The following is a 22854-nucleotide window of genomic DNA, read 5'->3' as shown; positions in this document are numbered from 1 at the left end:
TGATCAAATTTCATTTTTTAAACCTAAGCCAATGTTTGCTCTACTGATTCAGTAAAAACTAAAATGAAACATTATCCAATACCAAACCACCACATTGTAGTGTTGTTGTTTGACAATAAAGAATTGCATTTTTTATAATACATCTTAGTTGTTATTCATACTGTTTATTAATGAATTTAAACAATGTAATTATAGTGAGTTTTAAACATCGTACATGTAAAAATTTGATAAAGTTGTCAATGTGGCAGCGAGGATAATGTTTGGAGAAGTGTAATTTTGTACACTCACTAGCATGTGAGGTGAAAAGGGGGGGTAACAAGAGACAATAGGCTCCATGCGGCATTAAGCCACAAATTCTGATGAACAAATTCAAGGTTACAATCTAATCCCTGACTAAAGAGGAATCTTGTGGCATGAAGGGCTTTAAGGTCCCTACACTCAGTCACAAGAATACAGTGGTATGAAAAAGTTTGGACAGTTAACAACAATCTTTCACTGGAGTGTCCCTTTAACAAAATGTCATTGTCAAACACCATTATTGAAAAAATGTTAACTGGGAAATGAAACATTTCTAGAGTTTTTTCCCCCTCCCTTTCCCTTTGTTTAACTACAATTCTAATACCTTGACATTTGAGTGCACCAACATACGAGAGATTTGAGATAAGAGGAAAATTCTGAGCAAATGTTTTAATTGAGATACGAGACAAATTTGAGATACGAGCATACGAGATGGTTCCTGGTGCGGCCGTCCGGGTGGTCGAGTATGCGAGACGGTGCTTTGATAACAGAGTTTTGTGTTTTTATGTTTCGTGAACCAGATGTTGCTTGGTTTCAAAGGCATTGACTTTTGGTGACATGATGTCTGTGTGGGCACAAAACTGCTCACCGTGTAAAATTAGTAGATTTAAATAATATTGAAAGTACACAAGTACAATTATCAAGAAGTGTATTTATTAAATATCACAGTTACAGGTATATGAAATTAGTTCAATGTATTAATATCCAAATATAATCTATAAATTCAAAAAATATAAATACTTTCAGTACTGGACTCACAGTGAATAGTTTCTCTAAATGTAAAAGGCCGACATGTCACTCACCTTGACGTACTGTCCCGCAAAATCGGTGACCTCTGAAGTGAAGCAGCCAGAAGCATCCACGGGGCAGATCGGAGCCTGGTCCCTCTGGATGATGCTGTATTCAGTGCACACCCTGTAATCGTCCTACACAAGGAAATGTTTGATCATTGATTGTGTTCATCCGTTTCATCACAGTCAAAAAAAGACAAAATAACTAACATCTCGGGTGTATCAAAGGAAGGTACTGCAATAAATTTAGGATTATGTTTCTAGTTAAATTACTGTAACACTAATCATCACATGTTGTGGCCAACCAATACAATAAATCTAAGATAAATATATTAATCTCTAAAAATGTAATTAACCAAAGGTTTTGGATCATGTCTCTGAAGCATAATGCCATTTTATATATTGCCATTTATTTCAAACTTAATACTGTATATACGAAGTTATAAACAAAACACTGTACTGCTTTTATAATGTGACAGCTCAGTGCTGATGAGCTGATTGCTCCCCAACTATCGATGCATTCTATATTCACACAGCGTAAGAGGGATGGCAAACAGGATTGTTTGGCATCTTTACTCCTGGATGTAAGGATGGAAACAAATGGAAATCCACATTTGGCAGGGGGAAAAATGCATTGCTGTGCAATGCATCTGTAAAGATGCACATTGCAGCACTTTTGCAACTCTTTAAATATAAGATGTGTAAAATGAATGAGTGAATGTAGCATTGACCCAAGGACAACATAAAGGTTACTTTGACAAACTCATAACTTCTTTAGCAATGAGACAATATGTCTGATAGCAAGATATTTTAAGGACACACTGCTGTGGAACCTCTGATGTGGAAAACCCTAAAAGATCAACAATTTAAAATTTTAGGAAAAGCCCTAAAAGGACACTTTGACTGATTTTTACACACAAATTAAATGATATAATCCTGTGAAAGAGGATTAAAAGATACACGATCAAGGCTCACACAGATCCATAATTATTTAAACTGGAGGGGGAAAAATAATTTATGTAGCATCAGCTTTCTTAAAAACCGATTACATTACAAGAGTACAGGACAAAAGAGAGGGTGTATGCCTCAATAGAAACAGAGTATTTAGACGATTTCTTATTGGTCTTATCATGGAATTCAACAATGAAATTTTTAATGTATGATCCATCCTCAGAGCAAAAATATGAGATATGGAAAGTAGTCCATACATCATCCCTCTCCCTACTTGTATATTGCGAAGTTGAATTGTTAATTGAAGAATTCCTTTTATGTACAGTTGAACAGATAATTCAGGATTTCTAATATAGAACAGATTAGAATTCAAAGTAGTGCGCGCTAATGTACAAAAAAAAAATCCCCATCCGCACTTACAGCTCCAAAGTAAGGTGCTTGATGGACCACTCCAGTGCCCTCTTCCTCTTTGACATAGTTATCGGTCACCACCTGGAAGGCTCCTGTCTCACTACACTGAAAATTAAAGGTCCAGGGCAGGTGAAAAACCAAAACAGGATTATCATTTTGCTCCAATAAGTCAAAGTAAGAAACAGCCAGTTTACCAACCTTGGCAAAGTAATTGAAAAGAGGCTTATACTTTTTTCCACGCAGTGTTTTGCCAGGGAATCTGGAAAGGCAAGGAACACACTTCAAAGACACATACCAGGCAGATCGGTGACAAACATTTTTTAGAAAACAATTCAGCAGGTGTCGGAGAACACGATCCAATTTTAATATTGTAGTCTTGTGACAACCAAAAATGTGATGTCCTCAGATGGGGATGCAAGGTCCTAGGAAGTTAAAGTATGGTAAAAATAACATCTAAAATGTTTTTTAAAAAACACTATTTGGGTCAATATCATAAGGAAGTTAATATTAATATGCCTGTCTTTGTAAATGCAAAATATCAAATTATATAATTTGAAAAAAGAAATAAGTCCATCTTGACGAGAACCTGATGCTTTTTAATGACAAATTAAGTCTAATATATGCGCATATAAGCCGTACCCTGGATTCAGTCATCATTTTATTTTATGTAAATGGCCATATGTGAGGTAAATTCACACTCTTTTTGTGAGGCTGAAAATAGTCTGCTTGCCAAGGGTGATGTCTTTAGTTGATTATATTATCTATTTCATATTGCACAGCCACTTTTGGTTTGAAGGCAAATTTATAAAAATAAAGACGCTTATCAAAATTTCTCCAGGTTTTATTCTTTACTTTTCATAATGTAAGGAGGGAGATGTCTTATTTTTATTGCACAACAGAACAACAAAAATATTTTTCAAATCATTATATTTTATATTCTCTTTTCTTATAAAGTAAGGGTGTGTGAGTATGTATGTGTCATCTTTTACCTTCAACCTGCACAAGAGACTAAATACGGAAATTAGCCCTCAGCTAGAATCTTACATATTTACAGATATATGTTAATTAACTTGAATATGAATATGTTCATTAATATGTGCTCTCTGTTATTATATAAATCAAACTCAAACGTTCCTAATTGAATGAGGAAAGTAATGTATTTATTCAGAGGTTTGAAGTTTCAAATTTGAAAGAAAAAAAATGTGAGTTATCAATAGACTGATTTATTTATTTTTTAATCGTGATAACAATTTTTGTCATTTCACCCAACTCTACTCACACTATGTCTTAAAAGTAGCTGCATGAGCACTCACTTGTCCAGGAGTGTGTACTCGCTTTCTAACTTGAACAGCGCACCCAGCCGAGACTCCATCATAATGTATGTCTTGTTGGTGTTGTTATCTGAGAAAAAAAACAAGAATAATGGACATGGACAGGATAATGTTTTTACCATGCAGCAGGTAAATTTAGACTCACAGTGGTTCTGAATTTTGATTCACGCAACCCCTGGATTTCAGTGAGAAAGACAAAGGGGTTCGGCAAAGGTTAACACCATATTTGTGTAAGCCGTTTTAATTAAAGAGCGATAGTCTGCGCCAAGGAGAATGGTGTTTTAGACCAGCTTGCGTTAATTTATTATATACAGGTGAAAGCCTGTACTGTGATTCTTCACCACTTTCGCGACTTCAGTACATTGCGGATTTTTATCTCAAGTATAAAAAAAACAGTCCATTAAAATGTCAAAGGCTACGCAGAAACTCAAAAGCGGAAGACAGGAGATGAAAATGGCGGTGAAAAATGGCGGAAATCAGGGCACCTCTTCTTCGGCGCTGAAATGAGTGGCACTCAAGGCTGTGTGCGTATCCAGAATAAGCGAAATTTCACCGTAGAAGAAGAACGACGCATCGATAATACAAACGGCGCCGTGCCTTTTCTTCGGATTACCGTATTTTCACACCTATAGGACACACTTAAGTCTAAAATTTTCCCCTAAGTGCTCAGAGCGCCCAATCAGTCGGTGCACCTGTTTTGTGCACTCAAGTGAAGATTCTGTAGATGTCTCTGTATGATTCTGACTACTTGATTGTCTGGGTACATTTCTGGCTGACGCCCTAGAGCAGGGGTCGGGAACCTTTTTGACCAAGAGAGCCACAAACAATTCATATTTTCCAATGTAATTCCTTGTGAGCCATACTACGAATTTAAAAGTCAAAATACATACATGCAAACAAGTGTTTTTCAATTTTTTTTAGTAATTTCACCACTTTTAAAGTGGAAAAAACTGAATATTTTTTAAAAGATTCTCATGCTGTTGCTAATCAATGAGAGGATGCATTCCAGAAGAGTCTACTGCAAAAAAAATGAAGATTAAAGCAGTTCTAAATGTAATATCTCAGTTATGTCAACAGCGATTTCCATATTTTAGCTCACAGGTTGGCAAAGAGCCAGATGCACCCATCCAAAGAGCCACAACCGAGCCATAGGTTCCCTACCCCTGCCCTAGAGAATGCAGGTATGCGTTATGCAAAACAAAAAAAGAGAGCTAACGGTCGTCATGGTAACAGCGATCTATATACCTCCGAATTCGAACGTTAACATGGCACTAAACCTCCTGCTATCGGCTGTAAACAAACAGCAGCTTGACCACCCCGATGGAGTCTTTATTGTCGCTGGTGACTTCAACAAAGCGTGTTTAAAGACTGTTCTACCTAAGTTTATTCAATACGTAAAATGTCACACTAGAGGAGACAAAACTCTTGACCAAGTTTATTCTAACATCAAACATGCTTATAAAGCCAATTCCCTCCCTCACCTAGCTGGATCAGATCACCTCTGCCTATCCCTCACCCCCGCATACACTCCACTCCGAAGGCTAACAAGGCCACAAATAAAGATAATAAAAACTCGGCCCGAGTACGCTCTTTCTCAGCTGCAGGACTGTTTTTCCCGCACCAACTGGGAACTTTTCGAACACGACAACTCCAGGACTACACGAACACTGTACTTTCCTACATCAAAAACTGCATGGACAATGTCGCTGTAAATAAACGGATACAGGTTTTTCCTAACCAAAAACCCTGGATGACCAAGGAGACAGGCACTCATCAAATGCCGTAACACCACCTTCAGATCAGGGGACAAGATAAAATACAGAACTCCCAGAGCAGAGCTGAAAAGAGGCATTAAAAAGGCCAAGGCAGCATATAATAAGAAAATTGAGGAGCACTTCACAGAAAATAACCCAAAGAAGATGTGGCAGGGAATACAACATATTACCAACTACAATAACAATAATGTCTGTTAATGCAGATGCCTCACTAGCGGAGGAACTGAACCGTTTCTTTGCCCGCTTTGAGACTGACAAATCAGACCCAGTCTCAACACCCCCACCACAACCCAGCAGCAATACACTGAAGTTCCAAGAACAGGAAGTGATACTGGTAATGCGGTCTGTGAACACCAGGAAGGCTGATGGCCCTGACGGAGTACCTGGGAACGTGCTCAAAGCCTGTGCTGACCAGCTGGCTGGAGTCTTCACAAAAATTTTCAATTTTTCCCTCCATGGCAAGATGGCGGCGCGCACTGACGCAGCGGCTTTAAGCTTTCCAGTTCCACAAAGCACGGACAAGTAGGCTTAAGGACAGTTTTTTCCCCACATCCATCAGACATCTAAACTCGCGGTAACATAACACACATTCCCTTCTGCAGTAATATAAAAAGAGGTTTTGGGTGGTGATCTGCCTCCTACTAGCTGACTGAAGTAAGGTAAGTGGAAGACAGTGAGAGGTAAGCGAGAGGTAAGCGACCTGTATCCACAATAGCAGAATGCCAATTACAAGTCCGTACTAGATTTAGGTCTTTTGCCGAGTAAACGTAGCTTATGGAGAAGCACCATCAATTTCGTCACACGCAGTTTCTGCGTGTGATGACAAGTAGGCTTTTTAGTGTTGTGATAACTACAACAGGGGCCTATGTCCGATTATTATTATTATTATTATTATTATTATTATAACAATCCATCATTCCATCCTGCCTGAAATATGCCACCATTATCCCGGTCCCCAAAAAGCCAACCATTGACAGCATGAATGATTATAGGCCTGTTGCACTCACGCCTGTGATCATGAAGTGCTTTGAAAAGTTGGTAGCCCACCATATCAGGAATACAATCCCCTCCCTCAGTTGACCCTCACCAGTTTGCTTATAGAGCAAACAGGTCCACTGAGGATGCTAACACCATTGCTCTACACACTGCACTGAGCCACCTGGAACACCATGGGAATTACGTGAGGATGCTTTTCATTGACTATAGCTCAGCCTTCAACACTATAAAGCCGGAAATTCTGACTGACAAACTCTCCCACTTTGGACTATCCTCTTCCGTCTGCTGCTGGATAAAGAACTTCTTAATCGACCGACCACAAACTGTTAGACTTGGTCCCCACCTCTCCTCCTCCATTACACTGAGCACTGGCTCTCCTCAAGGCTGTGTACTGAGTCCTCTTCTGTACTCCCTGTACACATACGACTGTACACCAACCCACCAGTCTAACGCCATCATCAAATTTGCCGATGACACCACTGTGGTTGGACTCATCTCAGGAGGGGATGAGTCGGCCTACAGAGATGAGGTCAACAAACTTCTTCGTGGTGCTCGATGAACAATCTCACACTGAACACCACGAAAACTAAAGAAATAATCCTGGACTTTCACAAACACAGCACAAATCTGGCCCCACTCCTCATAAATGGAGTATGTGTAGACAGGGTCCAATCCTTTAAACTCCTGGGGCTCCACGTCACGGATAAGCTCTCCTGGTCTACAAACACCACAGCAGTAGTGAAGAAGGCCCAGAAACCTCAGGGTACTCAGGAGGAACAACTTGGACACCAAGCTTCTGGTAACCTTCTATAGAACCACTGTGGAGAGCATCCTGGCATAATGCATCACAGTGTGGTACACTGGAAGCACGGCAGCAGACAAAAAGACCATGCAGAAAGTGATTAACACTGCCCAGAAGATCGTCAGCTGCTCTCTGCCCTCACTGGAAGACATTGCCAGCCCTCGTTACCTCAGCAGAGCCAGGAACATCATCAGGGACCGATACCACCCTGGTCACAATCTGTTCCAGCTGCTGCCCTCTGGCAGACGCTATAGGTCCCACAAAGTACAGACAAATAGGCTTAAGGACAGTTTTCTTCCCCACATCCATCAGAACTCTAAACTTGCGGTAACACAACACACAATCCCTTCTGTAATAACTTCGGGGTGAGGTAATATGACAATATGTTTGGGTGGTGATATGCCTCCTACTGGCTGACTGAAGGTAAGTGAAAGACAGTGAGAGGTAAGTGAAAGACAGTGAGAGGTAAGTGATCCGCTCGGGGGGTGATGTGATGTATCCATAACAGCAGAATGCCAAATTACGAGTCCGAAACTATCACTTATTAGGTCTTTTGCCGAGAAAACACACCTTATGGAGAAGCACGACCAATTTCGTCATACGCAGTTTCTGGGTGTGATGACAATTAGGCTTTTGTTGTTGATGATGACGACAGGGCCTACGTCCGATTATTATTATTATATAAATTTTACCCCCGAAAATGGAAAGAGACATGCTTACGAGGCACAGTTTAAACTGGCAGCTATCCGTTACGTGGAAGATCATGGAAATTGAGCTGCAGCAAGGCACCTCAACATAAACAAGTCCATGGTCAACAGGTGGAGGAAGATGTAAAAATCAGCTTAAACAAGCCAAAAAGACAACGCTGAGTTTCTGCGGAGGTAAACCGAGGTGGCCCATGTTGGAAGAGTTTCTTAAACACTGGATCCAAGAGGAAAGAGCTGCAGGGAAAACCCGTCTCTACAGTCATTCAACTAAGGGCAAAAAAGCTTGCCGATGAAGTGAAAATTGAATATTTTCATGGAAGTCTGTCTTGGTGCTTTCGCTTCATTAAACGGAACCATCTATCCATCCGGGCAAGAAGTATGGTGGCAGAAAGAAAAGATGACAGCCTTCCGCAGGCACCCCTGGCATAGACGATTCATTCATTCATTCATTTTCTGAACCGTTTTATCCTCACAAGAGTCACGGGGGGTGCTGGAGCCTATCCCAGCTGACTTTCCCAGGCTGAATCGGTGGCCAGCCAATCGCAGGGCACGAGGAGACAGACAACCACGCACACACTCATACCTAGGGCGATTTAGAGTGTACAACCAGCCTACCACGAAGGTCTATTGAATGTGGCAAGAAACCCACGCTGGCCCGAGGAGAACATGCAAACTTCACACAGGTGGACCGACCTGGATTTGAACCCAGGACCCCAGAACTGTGATGTTGATGCACTAACCACTCAGTCGCCAGGCGGCCTGAGCATAGATGAGTTGAGGAATATTGTCCTGAAACTGTTAACCTATTTTATCTCAATTTTTTTCACAAAACGCGAACCTCGATCCATCTTTGCATGTGAATGACTGAGCAATGAGGAGCTCCTTTGATAACAAATCATACTACCCACCTATTTTCAATTTGCATGTTCACCTGTGTGATGTTCGATGCAGGTGCTTGAAAAAGAGAAAGGAGAAAGACATTGCAAAGGTGCAGAAATTATAACGAGTGTATGCCAATTTTCCTAGCAACATTTGGCAGTATTTTTAGTCTTTGCCCATTTGGAAGACCAATGCGCACCCGTGTTTTAGCTCCCTGACTGATATCATGAGTTATTGCCTTTATATCTTATTATTACTCCATAAAGCTGTGTATTTCATGAAAAGCTTCAGTTCCTGTGTATCAAAACAGCCCTCCAAAATGATGCAGCCATGTTCCTGCTCTGTAGTTAGTGTGGTTTTCTCCGGTCTCCAAGTTAAGTCCCTTTACCTCCAGGTGTAGGCTTGATCATTAAGGGCAAACAGCTCAACTTGATTTCAGACATCTGCAGAAATGAAGATCTTTGAATGTGTATTTTTGCAAACTGTAATCTGTCTATATTGTTTTCATTTAGGACTAATGGCTTAAATATGAGTGAGATCTCTTCTCAGCTTCATCCAGCTTACTTAGATATTGTTCTGGGGTTTTGGACTAAAACATGTTCAACTGTTGATTGGGAGAGAGGTATGGGGGGCACAAGCCCTAACAACTCTAATGAAGGGTGGGGGCCTTCAAATCCTATGGGATAACAACAAGGCCACAGCCATAAAAATTCAAGGTCAGGTAAGGACTAAATGGTCGTGCTGTGGGAAGTGACAAATCTGGTTGGAGGTGGTGCCAACTGGGGAACCAGAACAGTGATTAAATACCAAAAGAGGGGAATAAATTTTCAGGAAGGAGAGAACTGGAGCAGTGTAGGGGAATAGAAGACATTTCTAAGTATGGTTATTGTGACAGATGACTGTGCGGCTCAGACCTGCAGGGGATGACAGAAGCCCAAAATGAGAGGGATGCCGCAAACAAAAGAGTGACGTTGGGTCAAAAACAGGTGGAGCGTGAATGGACAGAAAATGTTGGATAGAGATGAGTGAGAATATATGAGGCATAAAAAGAAAATGAATAGATGGATAGAAGGGGGGAAAAGCATTGGTATTCCAAGGAGGTCTCTCATGCACCATACACAGTGATACACCTCAGTCATTTGCTCAGTGCATCAACAGTAGCCCCTGCTGAATATCTTTGGCAATGACAGATGATGGAAAACATCATGTTCACATATTTTAAACCGTCCATAATTTAAAAAAAAACAACATAAATAATTAGATATTTTTCAACGCAAGCGTTCAAACATTTTGCTTTGGCAAAAGATCATGTCAACTATAAGATTCAGCATTCAATGTAAAAAAGAAAAATGAAAGGATCAAAACACGCAAGACATTATTGAAACTTTTTTGGAATACAGACACTCCCCTACTTACGAACGCAATTGGTTCCGAGCGATTGTTCATAAGTTGAATTTGTTTGTAAGTTGATTCAGTGCTATATTTTGTATTATAATTTATGTTTAAGGCCAATATAAGTATATTGAAGGTTTATATAAGTGTATTTGTATGTTTAAGGCTTGTATAAGTAACACGCATTTAATAAAATGGAGAGAATATGTACAGTACTGTAGAGAGAGAGAGACATTTATGTATTAGAAACTGGCCAAAAGAAGCGACCTAATGACGATTGCACAGTTTTCTTCTTCTTTTCATCATAAATGATGCGGGAGCACTGTATGGCATCATTCAATTGATTTGCAAACTTTGTGCAACGTTCAATATTTGGGTCCTGCTGCTCGATCTTTCTGTTTATAAATGGTACTGACGGTCGAACGATTGAAGTTGTATGCCCGTGAAACAATCACCACTCTCACGCGCATCAACTTCGTTATTATTGCCACTCGTTTCAAATGAAATGGCTTGCCTCTTCCTTGCAACTCCCTCAATAGAAGCCTTTAGCTTTTTACCAACCATATTCAATATTGGATGCATGAGATATTTAATGATACAAATGAAAAAGGTTCTTTGCACACTGGAGATACATTCACGCACTTCCGCATTGCAACGAAGAAGAAGGTAGATGCTGGGTGAGCTGAGCTCTCACAGTGCCAGGCGTCGGTATTAGCGGCGGAAAGAAGTACTACTCCGAAAAAGGAGCGAAATACAAAATTGGACTTGCGAACATTTTTGGACTTAAACGCAATTTGCAGACATGTTCGTATGTACCGTTGTTCGTAAGTTTAATGTTCGTAAGTAGGGGAGCGTCTGTACTCAAGCTTCAAAATAGCAATTAAAAACAAAACAAACACTACTGGGTGGATTATGCTAAATATAATTCTTGCTTTCATTTCACCAAATCAAATTAACTCAAATTAACTTTTTTAGTTTCCAGTTAAAAATAACTGCTTTTTGGGTTAGCACGTCAGCTCTGGGATCTTGGGTTCTAATCCAGGTCGGTCCACCTGTGTGGAGTTTGCATGTTCTCCCCGGGCCTGTGAGTACTCCAGTTTCCTCCCACATTGCAAAGACATGCATTGTAGGTTGATTGGACACTCTAAATTGCCTCTAGGTATGGGTGTGTGATCATGGTTGTCCGTCTCCTCATGACCTGCGATCGGCTGACCACCAATTCAGGGTGTCCCCAACCTCTGGCCCGAAGTCAGCTGGGATAGGCTCCAGCACCCCCCCCCCCCCCCCGGAACCCTAATGAGGATAAAGCGGTTCAGAAAATGAATAAAAAAATATTGCTCTGATTATATTAGCATCTTGGCCAATGGCAAGAGGCATTGCAGTGTTTGGCAGAGAAGCAGACACTATTTATTCATTAATTTTCTGAAATGCTTATCCTCACAAGTGTTGCAGGGGATGCTCGAGCCTATTCCACCTAACTACAGGCACCAGGTGGGGGGACACTCTGAATCAGTGGCCAGCCAATCGCAGGGCACAAGGAGACAGACAACCATTCATGCTCACATACCCAGGGGCAATTTAGTGTACAACCAGCATACGCTCTGTTTTTGGGATCGGAGAGGAAACACTTTCTATCTTCATATTTGGTCGATATAAGTGTCACGGCTGATCACTGAAATGGACACGTTTTTTTCTATCTCCAGTCATGATCTTAAAACGCCCAAGCCTGAAAACAGGCTCCTTTTATGGTTGTGGGGGGAAAACATTGAATTCACTAGTCCCCACCTTAATATAAGGTTAGATATTTTCTCTTTAGATTGTACCTTGGACCTTGACATAGGGCAAATCGGGGTTGACACAAAGAGCCAGGTTGCTAGGCAGTGTCCAAGGAGTTGTGGTCCACGCAATAAGAGACACTTCTTCATCATCGAGCAGGGGGAAGTTGACAATAACCGATGGATCTTGAACATCCTGAATTATGACATGGTGGAAATGTTTAACTTTTAGTTTTCTCCTCTAGGCTAATGTATAAGATGCTAGAGATGAGGGGTGTGTAAACCTTGTAGTTCTGATGGGATTCAAAATTGGAGAGTGGTGTGTTGCATGCTGTAGAAAAAGGCATCACCTTCACACCACGATATACCAAACCCTTGTCATAAAGCTGCTTGAACACCCACCTGAAAAATATACATACATTTATATTTAAAAGAATATCAGAAATATGAGTGACAACGTAAGCAAAGTAAATTGTGGAACATAATAATGTGGTTCATCATATCGTGGTACCTGGAATTATGAAATTAATTGGTTCCACAAGTTGTTTTGTAATTTAATAATCAGAGACGTATTTTACATGCAATAGCCCTAATTCGTTCCAAGAGCTCAAACACTACTACTAACAATACCCTCTGAAAATTAACTAAATAGACCAGTTTTGCACAAAATGCAGTCATACCTCTATTTACGAAATTAATTGGTTCCAGTTTTTTCGTTACTTGAAAATTTCACAAGTAGAGCAATACTTTTTATGCAAATTCTCTAATTCGGTCCAGTCCTCACACAACTACCAACTAATCCCTTTAACATTGGTCAAGGTGTTCCAATTGTGTATGAAAAATGTAAGAAACACAAAAAGAGAGAAAATTATAAGAAAATGATTTCTTAATGTTATGAAATGAATAATAACCATACAAAATCTGTGTTGAAACGCAGGGGAACAAGAGGAAACGATCATTAGGCAACAGAGGCAGACAGCACACGAACACAATCTAATAAACATAAAATTAAGAATTCAAAACAACATTACATTGAACTTTTGATCTTTTTCAATAGCATTTTATGATTTCTTGGCATCTAATTTTTCACCCATTTTATTTATCGCCACTGCTTCTTACCTGTTTGGATTTAAGCCCGGACGACACAATTTCGCCCAACGCAAGCTGCGGTTCAGATTGAGGCACTCGGCTACAGCTTACTCCAAGAAAAACTTCAAGATGATGAACGGCGGTGAAAAAAACATTAGAGAATCTTGAAACATGAAGAGTTGTTGTCGACTGCAAGTTCGTCTAAGCCAGGGGGTGGCCAAGTCCGGCCCTCGAGGACCCTGGTCTAAGCCTTAGCCTCTAAGGCCCTCGGCCACAGCTTCTTCCAAGCATAAGTTTAAGTAGACAACGGGTCAAAGAAAAATGGAGGATTGTTGTGAGATCGCCAATGAGACCCCAGTAGAGTATAGCGAGGTTCTAAAGCAGGGGTCTCAAACTTGCGGCCCGCGGGCCAACTGCGGCCCGCGGGACGAGAATTTGCGGCCCCCGTCTTAATATGAAATATCGATTTTTTTTTTTTTTTTTTTTTTTTTTTTTTTTACCCCTTTCCCCATGATGGCGCCGTTTAAGTGGCAGCCAGTGGCAGTAGCTCTGTCCACTCATGTTTTTCTTGTTTTACAGCATGTTTTACATGAAAAATTAGAGGGAACATTGACATGCACCTGCTTGTGGCAGGTGTGATACTGGTGTGCCGATAGCGAGCAATGATGATGTCGTGACCGGATGATTCGCCTAAAGACGTTTCGCCGACGGACGTTTGACAGACGGACAGGTCGTACTAGTATTTGTTAGTTTAATGATTAAATACAAATACTAGTATTTGTATTTAATCATTAAACGCTGTTTTCAGCTGGATTTGACCGAATTTGAGAGCATTTTGAGCCGTTTGGCGAATGGACGTCTATAGACGTTTTTTTGCCTCCATCGCGATATCATCCAGTATTTGTATTTAATCATTAAATGCTGTTTTAGGATGGATTTGACCCGATTGCTGTCATTTTACGGCTCGGTTCTGCTACATCTGCCTGCCCAAGAGTGCTTATTCCCGGACTGCCATTGATGGTAGACGAACATTGATTTTTACTATAATTTGGAAAACACCGGCGGCGGGCCGGATTAAAAATCCTAACGGGCCGTATATGGCCCGCGGGCCGAGGTTGAAAAACTTGTACACACACGATCCGGCGGGGCGAGCGTTCGAATCCCGTTTCGGCGAAACCTCCGTTCGGCCGAATGAACGTTCGGTGGAACGTCCATTCGGCGACCTGCCCGTCTGTCAAACGTCCGTCGGCGAAACGTCTTTAAGCGAATCATCCGAGTACCGATGATGTCGCTCACACTGGTACTCAGTGCGCTCAGGGAGGTTGTCTTTCTGCTCAGACCAACAAAAAATTAGAGGGAACTTTGGTTCGGAGCTGAATGAACCAATCACGGTGAGGTATACGGCTCTGGAGGGCGGGACATCGGCCGGGCTGTCCAGTGCCTCGCTCACTCACTCATTCATTCCTCCAATCAGCTGGGCGGAGGAGAAGCCGTGAGGCCGATCACTCCGCTCGGCGCGCACACTCCTCCGCTGCTCTCAGCATAGAACTGAATGAGGCGCTATGATCCGTGATCCAGCCTGTGTCAGTGTCTGTAGCCATCTCCGCGATTGAAACGGAGAGCGAAAGTGCACATGTGCCACAAACCCGCGCGACTGAATGTGAAAGATCAACCCGAGACTCATTCCAAGTGGAAAAACATATTACAGAGCCCCAGAGATGTCTCTTTCAAAGCCTGCCGTGAAGAGAAAGGTCGGTGACGAGCAGAGACAGTTTCAAGAAAAGTGGGGAGTGCAATATTTCTTTGTTGAACACAGGGGCACCCCGACGTGTCTCATTTACACTGAAAAAGTTGCGGTGCACAAGGAATACAATTTGAAACACAAAGCCACATTTCAAATTTTTGCGGACCCCTTCTCCTTTGATGTGCAAGATGCCCCTCCTGAGCTTCAAATGGAGCTCATTGACCTGCAGTGCAACTCTGCACTCAAAGCCAAGTTCAGGGAGGTGAGTGGAGAAGCAGACAAGCTTGGGCAATTTTTGAGAGAGTTGACCCCCAGCTTCCCTGAACTTTCCCGAAGGTTCAAGCGGACCATGTGCCTTTTTGGGAGCACATACTTGTGTGAGAAGCTCTTCTCCACCTTGAACTTCAATAAGTCCAAGTACAGGTCCAGACTTACTGATGAGCATCTTCAAGCTCTACTGAGGGTCTCCACTGCTTCCTCCCTCAAGCCAAATGTGACTATGTGAGAAGAAGCGCTGCCAGGTCTCTAGCAGCAAGGAGTAGGCAAAAGAAGCCGTGTTCAGAATATTTCATGTTCAATGTTCCATTGAAGTTCAGAAAGTTAAAGGTTAAAGAGCTGTAAATACAGACATTTGAAACGGAATAAAAATAATTCATTTTCTCTACTTAGCCAGCCAGTATATATCTACTGTATGCTCATTAGTATTATTTGGTTTTATATTACTGATTGAATTATTTTTTATTCATCTTTAAGTTAATTTATTTAATTCATTATTTTTTGTTAAAAAATAAAGATATTTGATAACGTTGGAAAGTTTTATCAGTGCTTTTCTTGTGGAAATCCTGATGCGGCCCAGTCTCACCCAGACTCGGCCTCTAGCGGCCCCCAGGTAAATTGAGTTCGAGACCCCTGTTCTAAAGTGAGAATCAATGCATCTGCGACAATATTTTCAAAATAACGGATAAGGAATGCATTTACTTTTTGGGGATTTCGTAACTTGGATCTTTTTCATATCTCGGGGCACTCATTTGCATCTATAGCTTTCGTAATAAAAAAAAAAAAATCGCACCTAGAGGCATTCGTAAGTACAGGTATGACTGCATGTGAGAAACACACAAAAAAGAGGAAAAATAAAATTATTTGTTAAGCCATTAAAATGAATAACAGATGCCTAAAAAAATTCTAATGTCTAAGGGCTAGCACGTAGGTGAGCGAGGAAGAGGAAAATGTTCGAACACATGCACATAATCACAAAATTTAATTGAAAATTAGGAATTCAAGGAGTTGAAATTTCTTGGGGCCCAAGATTGAAAATAAAGAATAAGGTTGCTTTAAGAACACTCAAAAAACTTAAATACTTAAAACTCTGATGACGAACAGCGGTTAAAGGAACACAAAAAAGCATCATGGAGCCATATGAATACATACACAATGAAATTTCCCAAATACGGGATGAATAAAGTTATCCAATCCAATCCAATATCATCCTTCAAGGCAATGGGAGGCCAGAAGGGTGTTGGGAGACAGCCAATAGGTGGCCAGCAAGGTGTTGAGACATAGCCAATGGGAGAACTCGATCATGGGTATATAAAAATATATATATATAGGATTCAGGAAGTGTATTCCGTTCGGGGAATCTTTGATTTTTTTTCTTTCATAACATGAGACAAAATCTCTGTGATGATGCGTACCCATTATCTGAATATTTCATATGTTAGACACCTTCATAGGTAGAGGTACCACTCTATACAGTCGTATGAAAAAGTTTGGGCACCCCTGATCATTTACAAGATTTTCCTTTATAAATCATTGCTTGTTCAGATCAGCAATTTCAGTGAAAAATATCCTATTGCAGATAAATTCACTTTGAGAAGTGAAATGAAGTTTATAGGATTTACAGAAAGTGTGGAATAATGACTTAAACAAATGTAGGCAAGTGCATACATTTGGGCACCCTTGTTTTATTGATTTGAATACCTCAAGCACTAATTATTGGAACACAAAGTTAGTTTGGTAAGCTCATTGACCCTTCACCTACATACACAGGTGAATCCAATCATGAGAAAGGAATGGTATTTAAGGTGGAAGCAAGTTGTTCTCTTTGCATCTTCTCTCGAAAGTGGCAACATGCTTATTGCCAGCATTAAAAAACGGTCAAATTACCTGAAAATAAAGATTGTTCTACATCATGGTTGGGAGATACAAAAAGCTAGCTCAGAGATTTCAGCTGTCAGTTTCCACTGGAAGAAACATAAGTAAATGGAAGACCACAGGCACAATTCTAGTTAAAGCCCGGAGTGGCAGGCCAAGAAAATTCTCAGATAAGCAGAGGCGAACGATGGTGAGAACAGCATACCTGTCAACCTCTGCCGATAACTGCCCTTATAAATGATTATGATTCCCCTTACAAACCCCCAAAAAACCTTACAAACACCGTACGACTCGTACGGTGTTTGTAAGGTTTTTTGGGGGTTTGTAAGGGGAATCATAATCATTTATAAGGGCAGTTATCGGCAGAGGTTGACAGGTATGGAACAGTCATACTCAACCAACAGACCAACTACAAAGACCTACAACATGATCTTGCAGCTGATGGTGTCAATGTGCATCATTTAATTATTCAGCACTCTTTGGACAAGGAAATTCTGTATGGGAGAGTAATGCAGCAGAAGAGTTTTCAGCGAACATGCCACAAATAGAGTCGCTTCAGGTATGCTAGAGCACATTTGGGCAATGTTGGAAAAAGGTCCTGAGGACTGATGAAACTAAAATTGAGTTATTTGGACCTAACAATGGGTGATATTCATTGTGGTAGAACAACACAAAATTCCAAGACAAACACTTGCTCCCCACAGTAAAATTTGGTAGTGGTTCCATCATGCTGTGGGGCTGTGTGGCCAGTGCAGGTATTGGCAATCTTGTTAAAGTTGAGGGTCACATGGATTCCTGTCAGTATCAGCAGATACTTACGAACAATGGTCAAGAATCAGTGGCAAAGTTGAAGTTGCGCCGGGAGTGGTTACTTCAACAAGACAACAACCTTAAACACTTCTCAAATTCATTCAGAGGAATACAACGTTTTGGAATGGCCATCTCAGTCCACAGGCCTGAATAAATATTGAAAATCTGTGGTGTGATTTAAGGGGGCTGTTTATGCTCGAAAACCATCAAACCTGACTGAACTGGAGATGTTTTCTAAAGAAGAATGGTCAACAATACTTTCAACCAGAATCCAGACCCTCATTGGAAGCCATACGAAGTGCTTAGAGTGTTATTCCTGCAAAAGGAGTATCTACCAAATATTAAGTTGGAAAATATTAGTAATTTTGCTGTTGGGGTGCCCAAATTTGTGCACCTGCCTATACTTCAGATCATACCTGTCAACCTCTGCCGATAACTGCCCTTATAAATGATTATGATTCCCCTTACAAACCCCCAAAAAACCTTGCAAACACCGTACGACTTGTACGTTTTTTTGGGGGTTTGTAAGGGGAATCATAATCATTTATAAGGGCAGTTATCGACAGAGGTTGACAGGTGTCTTCTTTAAGTAATTATTGCACACTTTCTGAAAGTCCTATAAACTTCTGAAAATATCAGTGTTTGCATGCTATATGATATTTAACTGAAATTTAACAACCAATGATTTATAAAGAAAAATCTTGAAAATGATCAGGGGTGCCCCAAGTTTTTCACATGACTGTATCTTAGTGCAGAGGTCAGTTATTGAGTTTTACTTAAAAGGTCTCCCTTTGCTTTGAATATTAAACACAAATATTTAAAATCTTTTGGGAGAGCTGATGTTATTCCGAGCTCAAACATACCAGACACTCTCCATGAACCACGGGTAAAGAGTCTTGTAATCGTTTTTGAAGTCGATCCACCTTCCCATTCTATTGACCGAAACCTGAAAATGATCGAACCACACAGTTCCATGTTACAATTTGGCAGTTCTCAAAACCAATTGAACCTTTATTTTCTAAATGCTCTCACCTCCCAGTCATGAGAGTATCTCATGACGATGTTTCGACACTGCTTGTTGTACTCAGCGATGCCCATCTTAGCCACATCATCGGGGCCCTTGATGTCCAAGGTCTTATCAATCTCGTACTCCTACAAAACATCCAGCTCATGGAAATTCTCAAGAGTATTTGAGTTAAGAAGAAAAAACAACAAAAGCAATAATTATTTACCACAGGAAGGCCATGACAATCCCAGCCAAAACGCCGGTCCACGTGGAAGCCACTCTGGTGGGCAAAGCGTGTAACAATGTCCTTGATAGTGCCTGCTAGGATGTGACCATAGTGAGGTAGACCCGTGGCAAAGGGTGGGCCATCATAGAAGGTGAACCTGTTGGGGGATTGACGTCATAATTATACAGGGTTGCAGTCCCCATTGAGTAAGTTAACAAAGCGTCTCTTTGAGGCCATTTATACTACAATAGCCATATGTATAAAAAAATAGCATTTTAGATCACTGGTGTTAAACTGATTCCAGAAAGGGCCAAATGGGTGCAGGTTTTCCCCCATACTGTAACAGTGCAATTCAATTCAATTCAATTCAATTTATTTGGCAAGAAAAAGCACTAGGCTAAGGGCCATGTAACAAGACACAAGAAATGTGCAACAAAACGCGGTGTAGTCACTGGTTCACGGCCAAAAAGTCATCCAGAGCCCGCTTGAACTGGGCGACCGTCGGCTTCTCGACCACACCCTGCGAAAGCCGGTTCCAAGGACCGGCGATGCGCACTGAAAAAGCCGCCTTCCGCCGATTCAACCGGAACCCGCGAGGGTACAGCTTCCACGGATGACCCCTCAGACCACGATCAGGTGCGGGCGTGAAGAAGAGGTCGCGGGGCACGCTGTAGATGCCGTGGAGGATGTTGTAGGCCAGTATTAGGTCCCCTCGCAGACGCCTAGCCTCAAGGGTCGTCAGGTTGAGTCGCTGGCATCTTTCCTCGTAGGACAATAACCTGAGGCCGCGGACCATCCTCGTTGCAAGCCTCTGGACCCGCTCCAGATGCTGGATGTCCTTGGCGAGGTACGGTGATGCGGCTTGGATCCCATACTCGAGAATGGGCCTCACCAGGGAAACATACAACGGAAGGAAGATGTCTGCTGTGATGACGGCAAAGGACCGGAACATTAGGAACAGAACTCCGCGAGCTTTGTTGGCTGCTTGGATGCATTGGGCCGTTGGTTTGAACGTGTCGTCGACAATGATGCCCAGATCTTTGCACCGTTGAGTTCGTTCCAGTTCCAGGCGTCCCGGTTCAAAGTCAAGAGGTGAATCAGGAGGAGCCCCAATAGCCAGATGACTGCATTTCGTGATATTGAGCCGCAGGTCCCACAGGTTCGACCAACTCCACACATGATGAAGGCACCTACGCAGGTCCTCGTAGTCGCTCCGGGGAGCAACGAGCTTCACATCATCGGCGAAGAGGAGAACCCGCTGGGAGATGTGCTCTGGCAGGTCGTTTACAAACACCACGAACAGCAGTGGTCCAAGAACGGAGCCCTGGGGGACCCCGCTGGGGGCGTTGTGAGTCTCTGAAAGTATGCCAATGACTTGTACTTGAAAGGTGCGGCCAGCCAAAAACGCATCAATCCACCTCACGACCGCTGGGTGAATCGCATACGCATCCAACTTGCGGAGTAGCAAGCGATGGTTGACCGAGTCAAACGCCTTGGCGAAGTCCAGGAAGACCAGGTCGGCAATTTGTCGATCGTCCATTAATTGAGTGACCCATTCCTCCATCATCAGCAAGTTTGTGAGGCAGGATCTGTTGGACACGAATCCATGCTGACTATCGGAGATCGCCGCTGTGATCTGGAGATGGGCCATCATGGACGTTTTGATAATTGATTCTAACATTTTGCAGATTACTGAAGTGAGGGAGACCGGTCGGTAATTCAACGGGTCCTCTCGGTCTCCTTTCTTGTAGATAGGGCAGATGACGGCCCGTCTCCAGTCTTCGGGGACTTCACCTGATTGCAAGGACAGTGTGAAGAGATATGCGAGGGGAAGTGCTATGGTCGGAGCGAGTGCCTGGAGGACCCTCGGGTGAATACCATCCGGACCATGGCTTTTAGTGGCGTCCAGACACATCAAGGCTCGGTAGACTTCAGGAGGTGTAATGGCAACTGCAGGCATTGGGGGAACATCCCGAGCAAATGGGGGTGTTGGTCGCCCATCATCGGCTTTGTAAATGCCTGCGAACACCCTAGCAAAAAGAGAGCTTTGCCCCTCTGCATCCGTGACACCGACTCCATCAGCATCCCTGAGTTTAACCACTTGATTGTGCAGACGTTTGTTGGCTTGAACATGGGCGAAAAAGCGCTTGGGGTTTGCACGAGATGACTGCGCCAACCTCAGCTCATACTTTCTCCGCTCTTGCCTTTCAGTGAACACTGCCCTATTTCGTTGCTGCTTATAGACCTCATATGCAGCTGCCGTGCCTCGTTCCTGGAATTCGCGCCAAGCAACGTCTCTGAGAGTCCGTTCCCGCTTCACCTTTTGCGTCGCCCAGGGTTTGTGCTTCTGGTGCCGTGGCATCGACAATGGTACTGAGCGCTCAGTCACCCGGAGTATGGATTGTTTCAACAATGCCCACAGCTCGCCGACTGAAGTGATCTCCATGAAGGAAGCCCAGTCAACAGCCTCGGAAGCCTCCTCCAGTGCGTGATGATTCAGGGTAGCAAACCTTCTCTTCGGAAGCATCTCGCTCTGTAAGGCCGGAATTGTTGCGTGCCAGTTGAACTTGAGCACCGCATGGTCAGACATGGAGAGCGGCGGGAGGATGATGAGAGACGATACCGACGACGGGTAGCACGTGAGTACCAGGTCCAGAAGAGACGGGCGTTGGTTACTGCGGAAGCGTGTCGGAGCTGCAACATGCTGTGTTAAAAAGCAGTTATCAACTGTGTCGAGGAGTGCCTGGTCGAACCGGTCGGCTGATGAGCAGACGACATCGCTCCAGTCTATTGATGGTGCGTTGAAGTCGCCAACAATAAGGCAGTCCTGGTGTGATGAGACCGAGCGAATTGCACTGATTACGTGGTTGTCGTCTTCGGCGGTAGCTTGCGGAGATCGGTAGACTCCCAAGATAGGCAGACAGACTCCGCCCACAGTTATATTGCATCGCACAACCTCAAAGAAGTCGGTCTGTTGAGCAGCGGGAGGGAGAGGACAAAGGGAGGGCTTTAGCTCGCCCTTAGCATAGATGATAACTCCACCACCACGTCTGTCTCGCCTGTCGCACCGGAAGGGGATGTAGCCCACCAGGTTTATCTCAGCGTCGTGCACTTCAGAGCTTAGCCAAGTTTCAGTAATGACGATCATATCAGGCTTGAGTCCTGATACAATACTGAAGAGGTCACTGAACTTGGCGATCAAACTGCACGCGTTGGTGTAGATGATGATTAGGGGTGGACCACCGCCATCCCTTGTTCCCTCACCGTCACCCAGTTGTTTTGAGTCTCTGTGGTCACCTTCAGTGGCGGGTGGATGTAGCTTGTCAGGGCTAGTTGGCCGTTGCGGATGCACAGACCTCTTTCGCCCTTCTGCCGCCTCGCTGCCAGCTCTGCTACAAGGTTGCGCCAACGAATCCTCTCCCTCAAAGAGTACTCCTTCCGAAAATCCAGTTCGAGATCAGGCCATTGGATTTTCTTGGCGCTTGTTAAGAAGGTCTCGACTTCAGATGGAGTGCCAAGAGTCATCTTTAATGGACGGGGGCGCGCGTCAACAGAGGATGGTGGCTCGCGTCCAAGCCTCACCGATCTTCCGAGTGAGAGAGATGCCCCGGGTGCCAGTTTCTCCAGGACCGACTTGATACAAAAAATGGCCAACTCGCGATCTTTCATCGCGCTGCCCACAGCTGGGAGTTCGGGCGACTCGGGAACACCATAGATTATC

The 22854-nt window shown here is 42.9% G+C and overlaps 1 protein-coding gene across 2 annotated transcripts in view; it reads right to left on the bottom strand.

Annotated features, from left to right (window-relative positions):
* The window catches only part of iars1 (isoleucyl-tRNA synthetase 1), an 85223-nt gene that overhangs the window by 53883 nt on the left and 8486 nt on the right, over nucleotides 1-22854 (bottom strand). Inside the window, exons 3-11 of one of the 2 annotated variants that reach the window (XM_077602655.1) lie at nucleotides 19134-19290; nucleotides 18934-19053; nucleotides 18765-18847; nucleotides 12392-12509; nucleotides 12156-12303; nucleotides 3764-3851; nucleotides 2649-2709; nucleotides 2460-2555; nucleotides 1101-1223 (exon numbers count right to left, since the gene is read on the bottom strand). In XM_077602655.1, coding sequence (XP_077458781.1) covers nucleotides 1101-1223; nucleotides 2460-2555; nucleotides 2649-2709; nucleotides 3764-3851; nucleotides 12156-12303; nucleotides 12392-12509; nucleotides 18765-18847; nucleotides 18934-19053; nucleotides 19134-19290 — 994 coding nt within the window. Of the gene's footprint in view, nucleotides 1-1100; nucleotides 1224-2459; nucleotides 2710-3763; nucleotides 3852-12155; nucleotides 12304-12391; nucleotides 12510-18764; nucleotides 18848-18933; nucleotides 19054-19133; nucleotides 19291-22854 lie in introns of both variants that reach the window. The other variant, XM_077602654.1, reaches the window with a different exon arrangement.

This window comes from Stigmatopora argus, chromosome 6 (genome assembly GCF_051989625.1).
Source record: "Stigmatopora argus isolate UIUO_Sarg chromosome 6, RoL_Sarg_1.0, whole genome shotgun sequence".
NCBI classification, from domain to species: Eukaryota; Metazoa; Chordata; class Actinopteri; order Syngnathiformes; family Syngnathidae; genus Stigmatopora; species Stigmatopora argus.
This window is presented reverse-complemented; position numbering and strand designations above follow the sequence as displayed.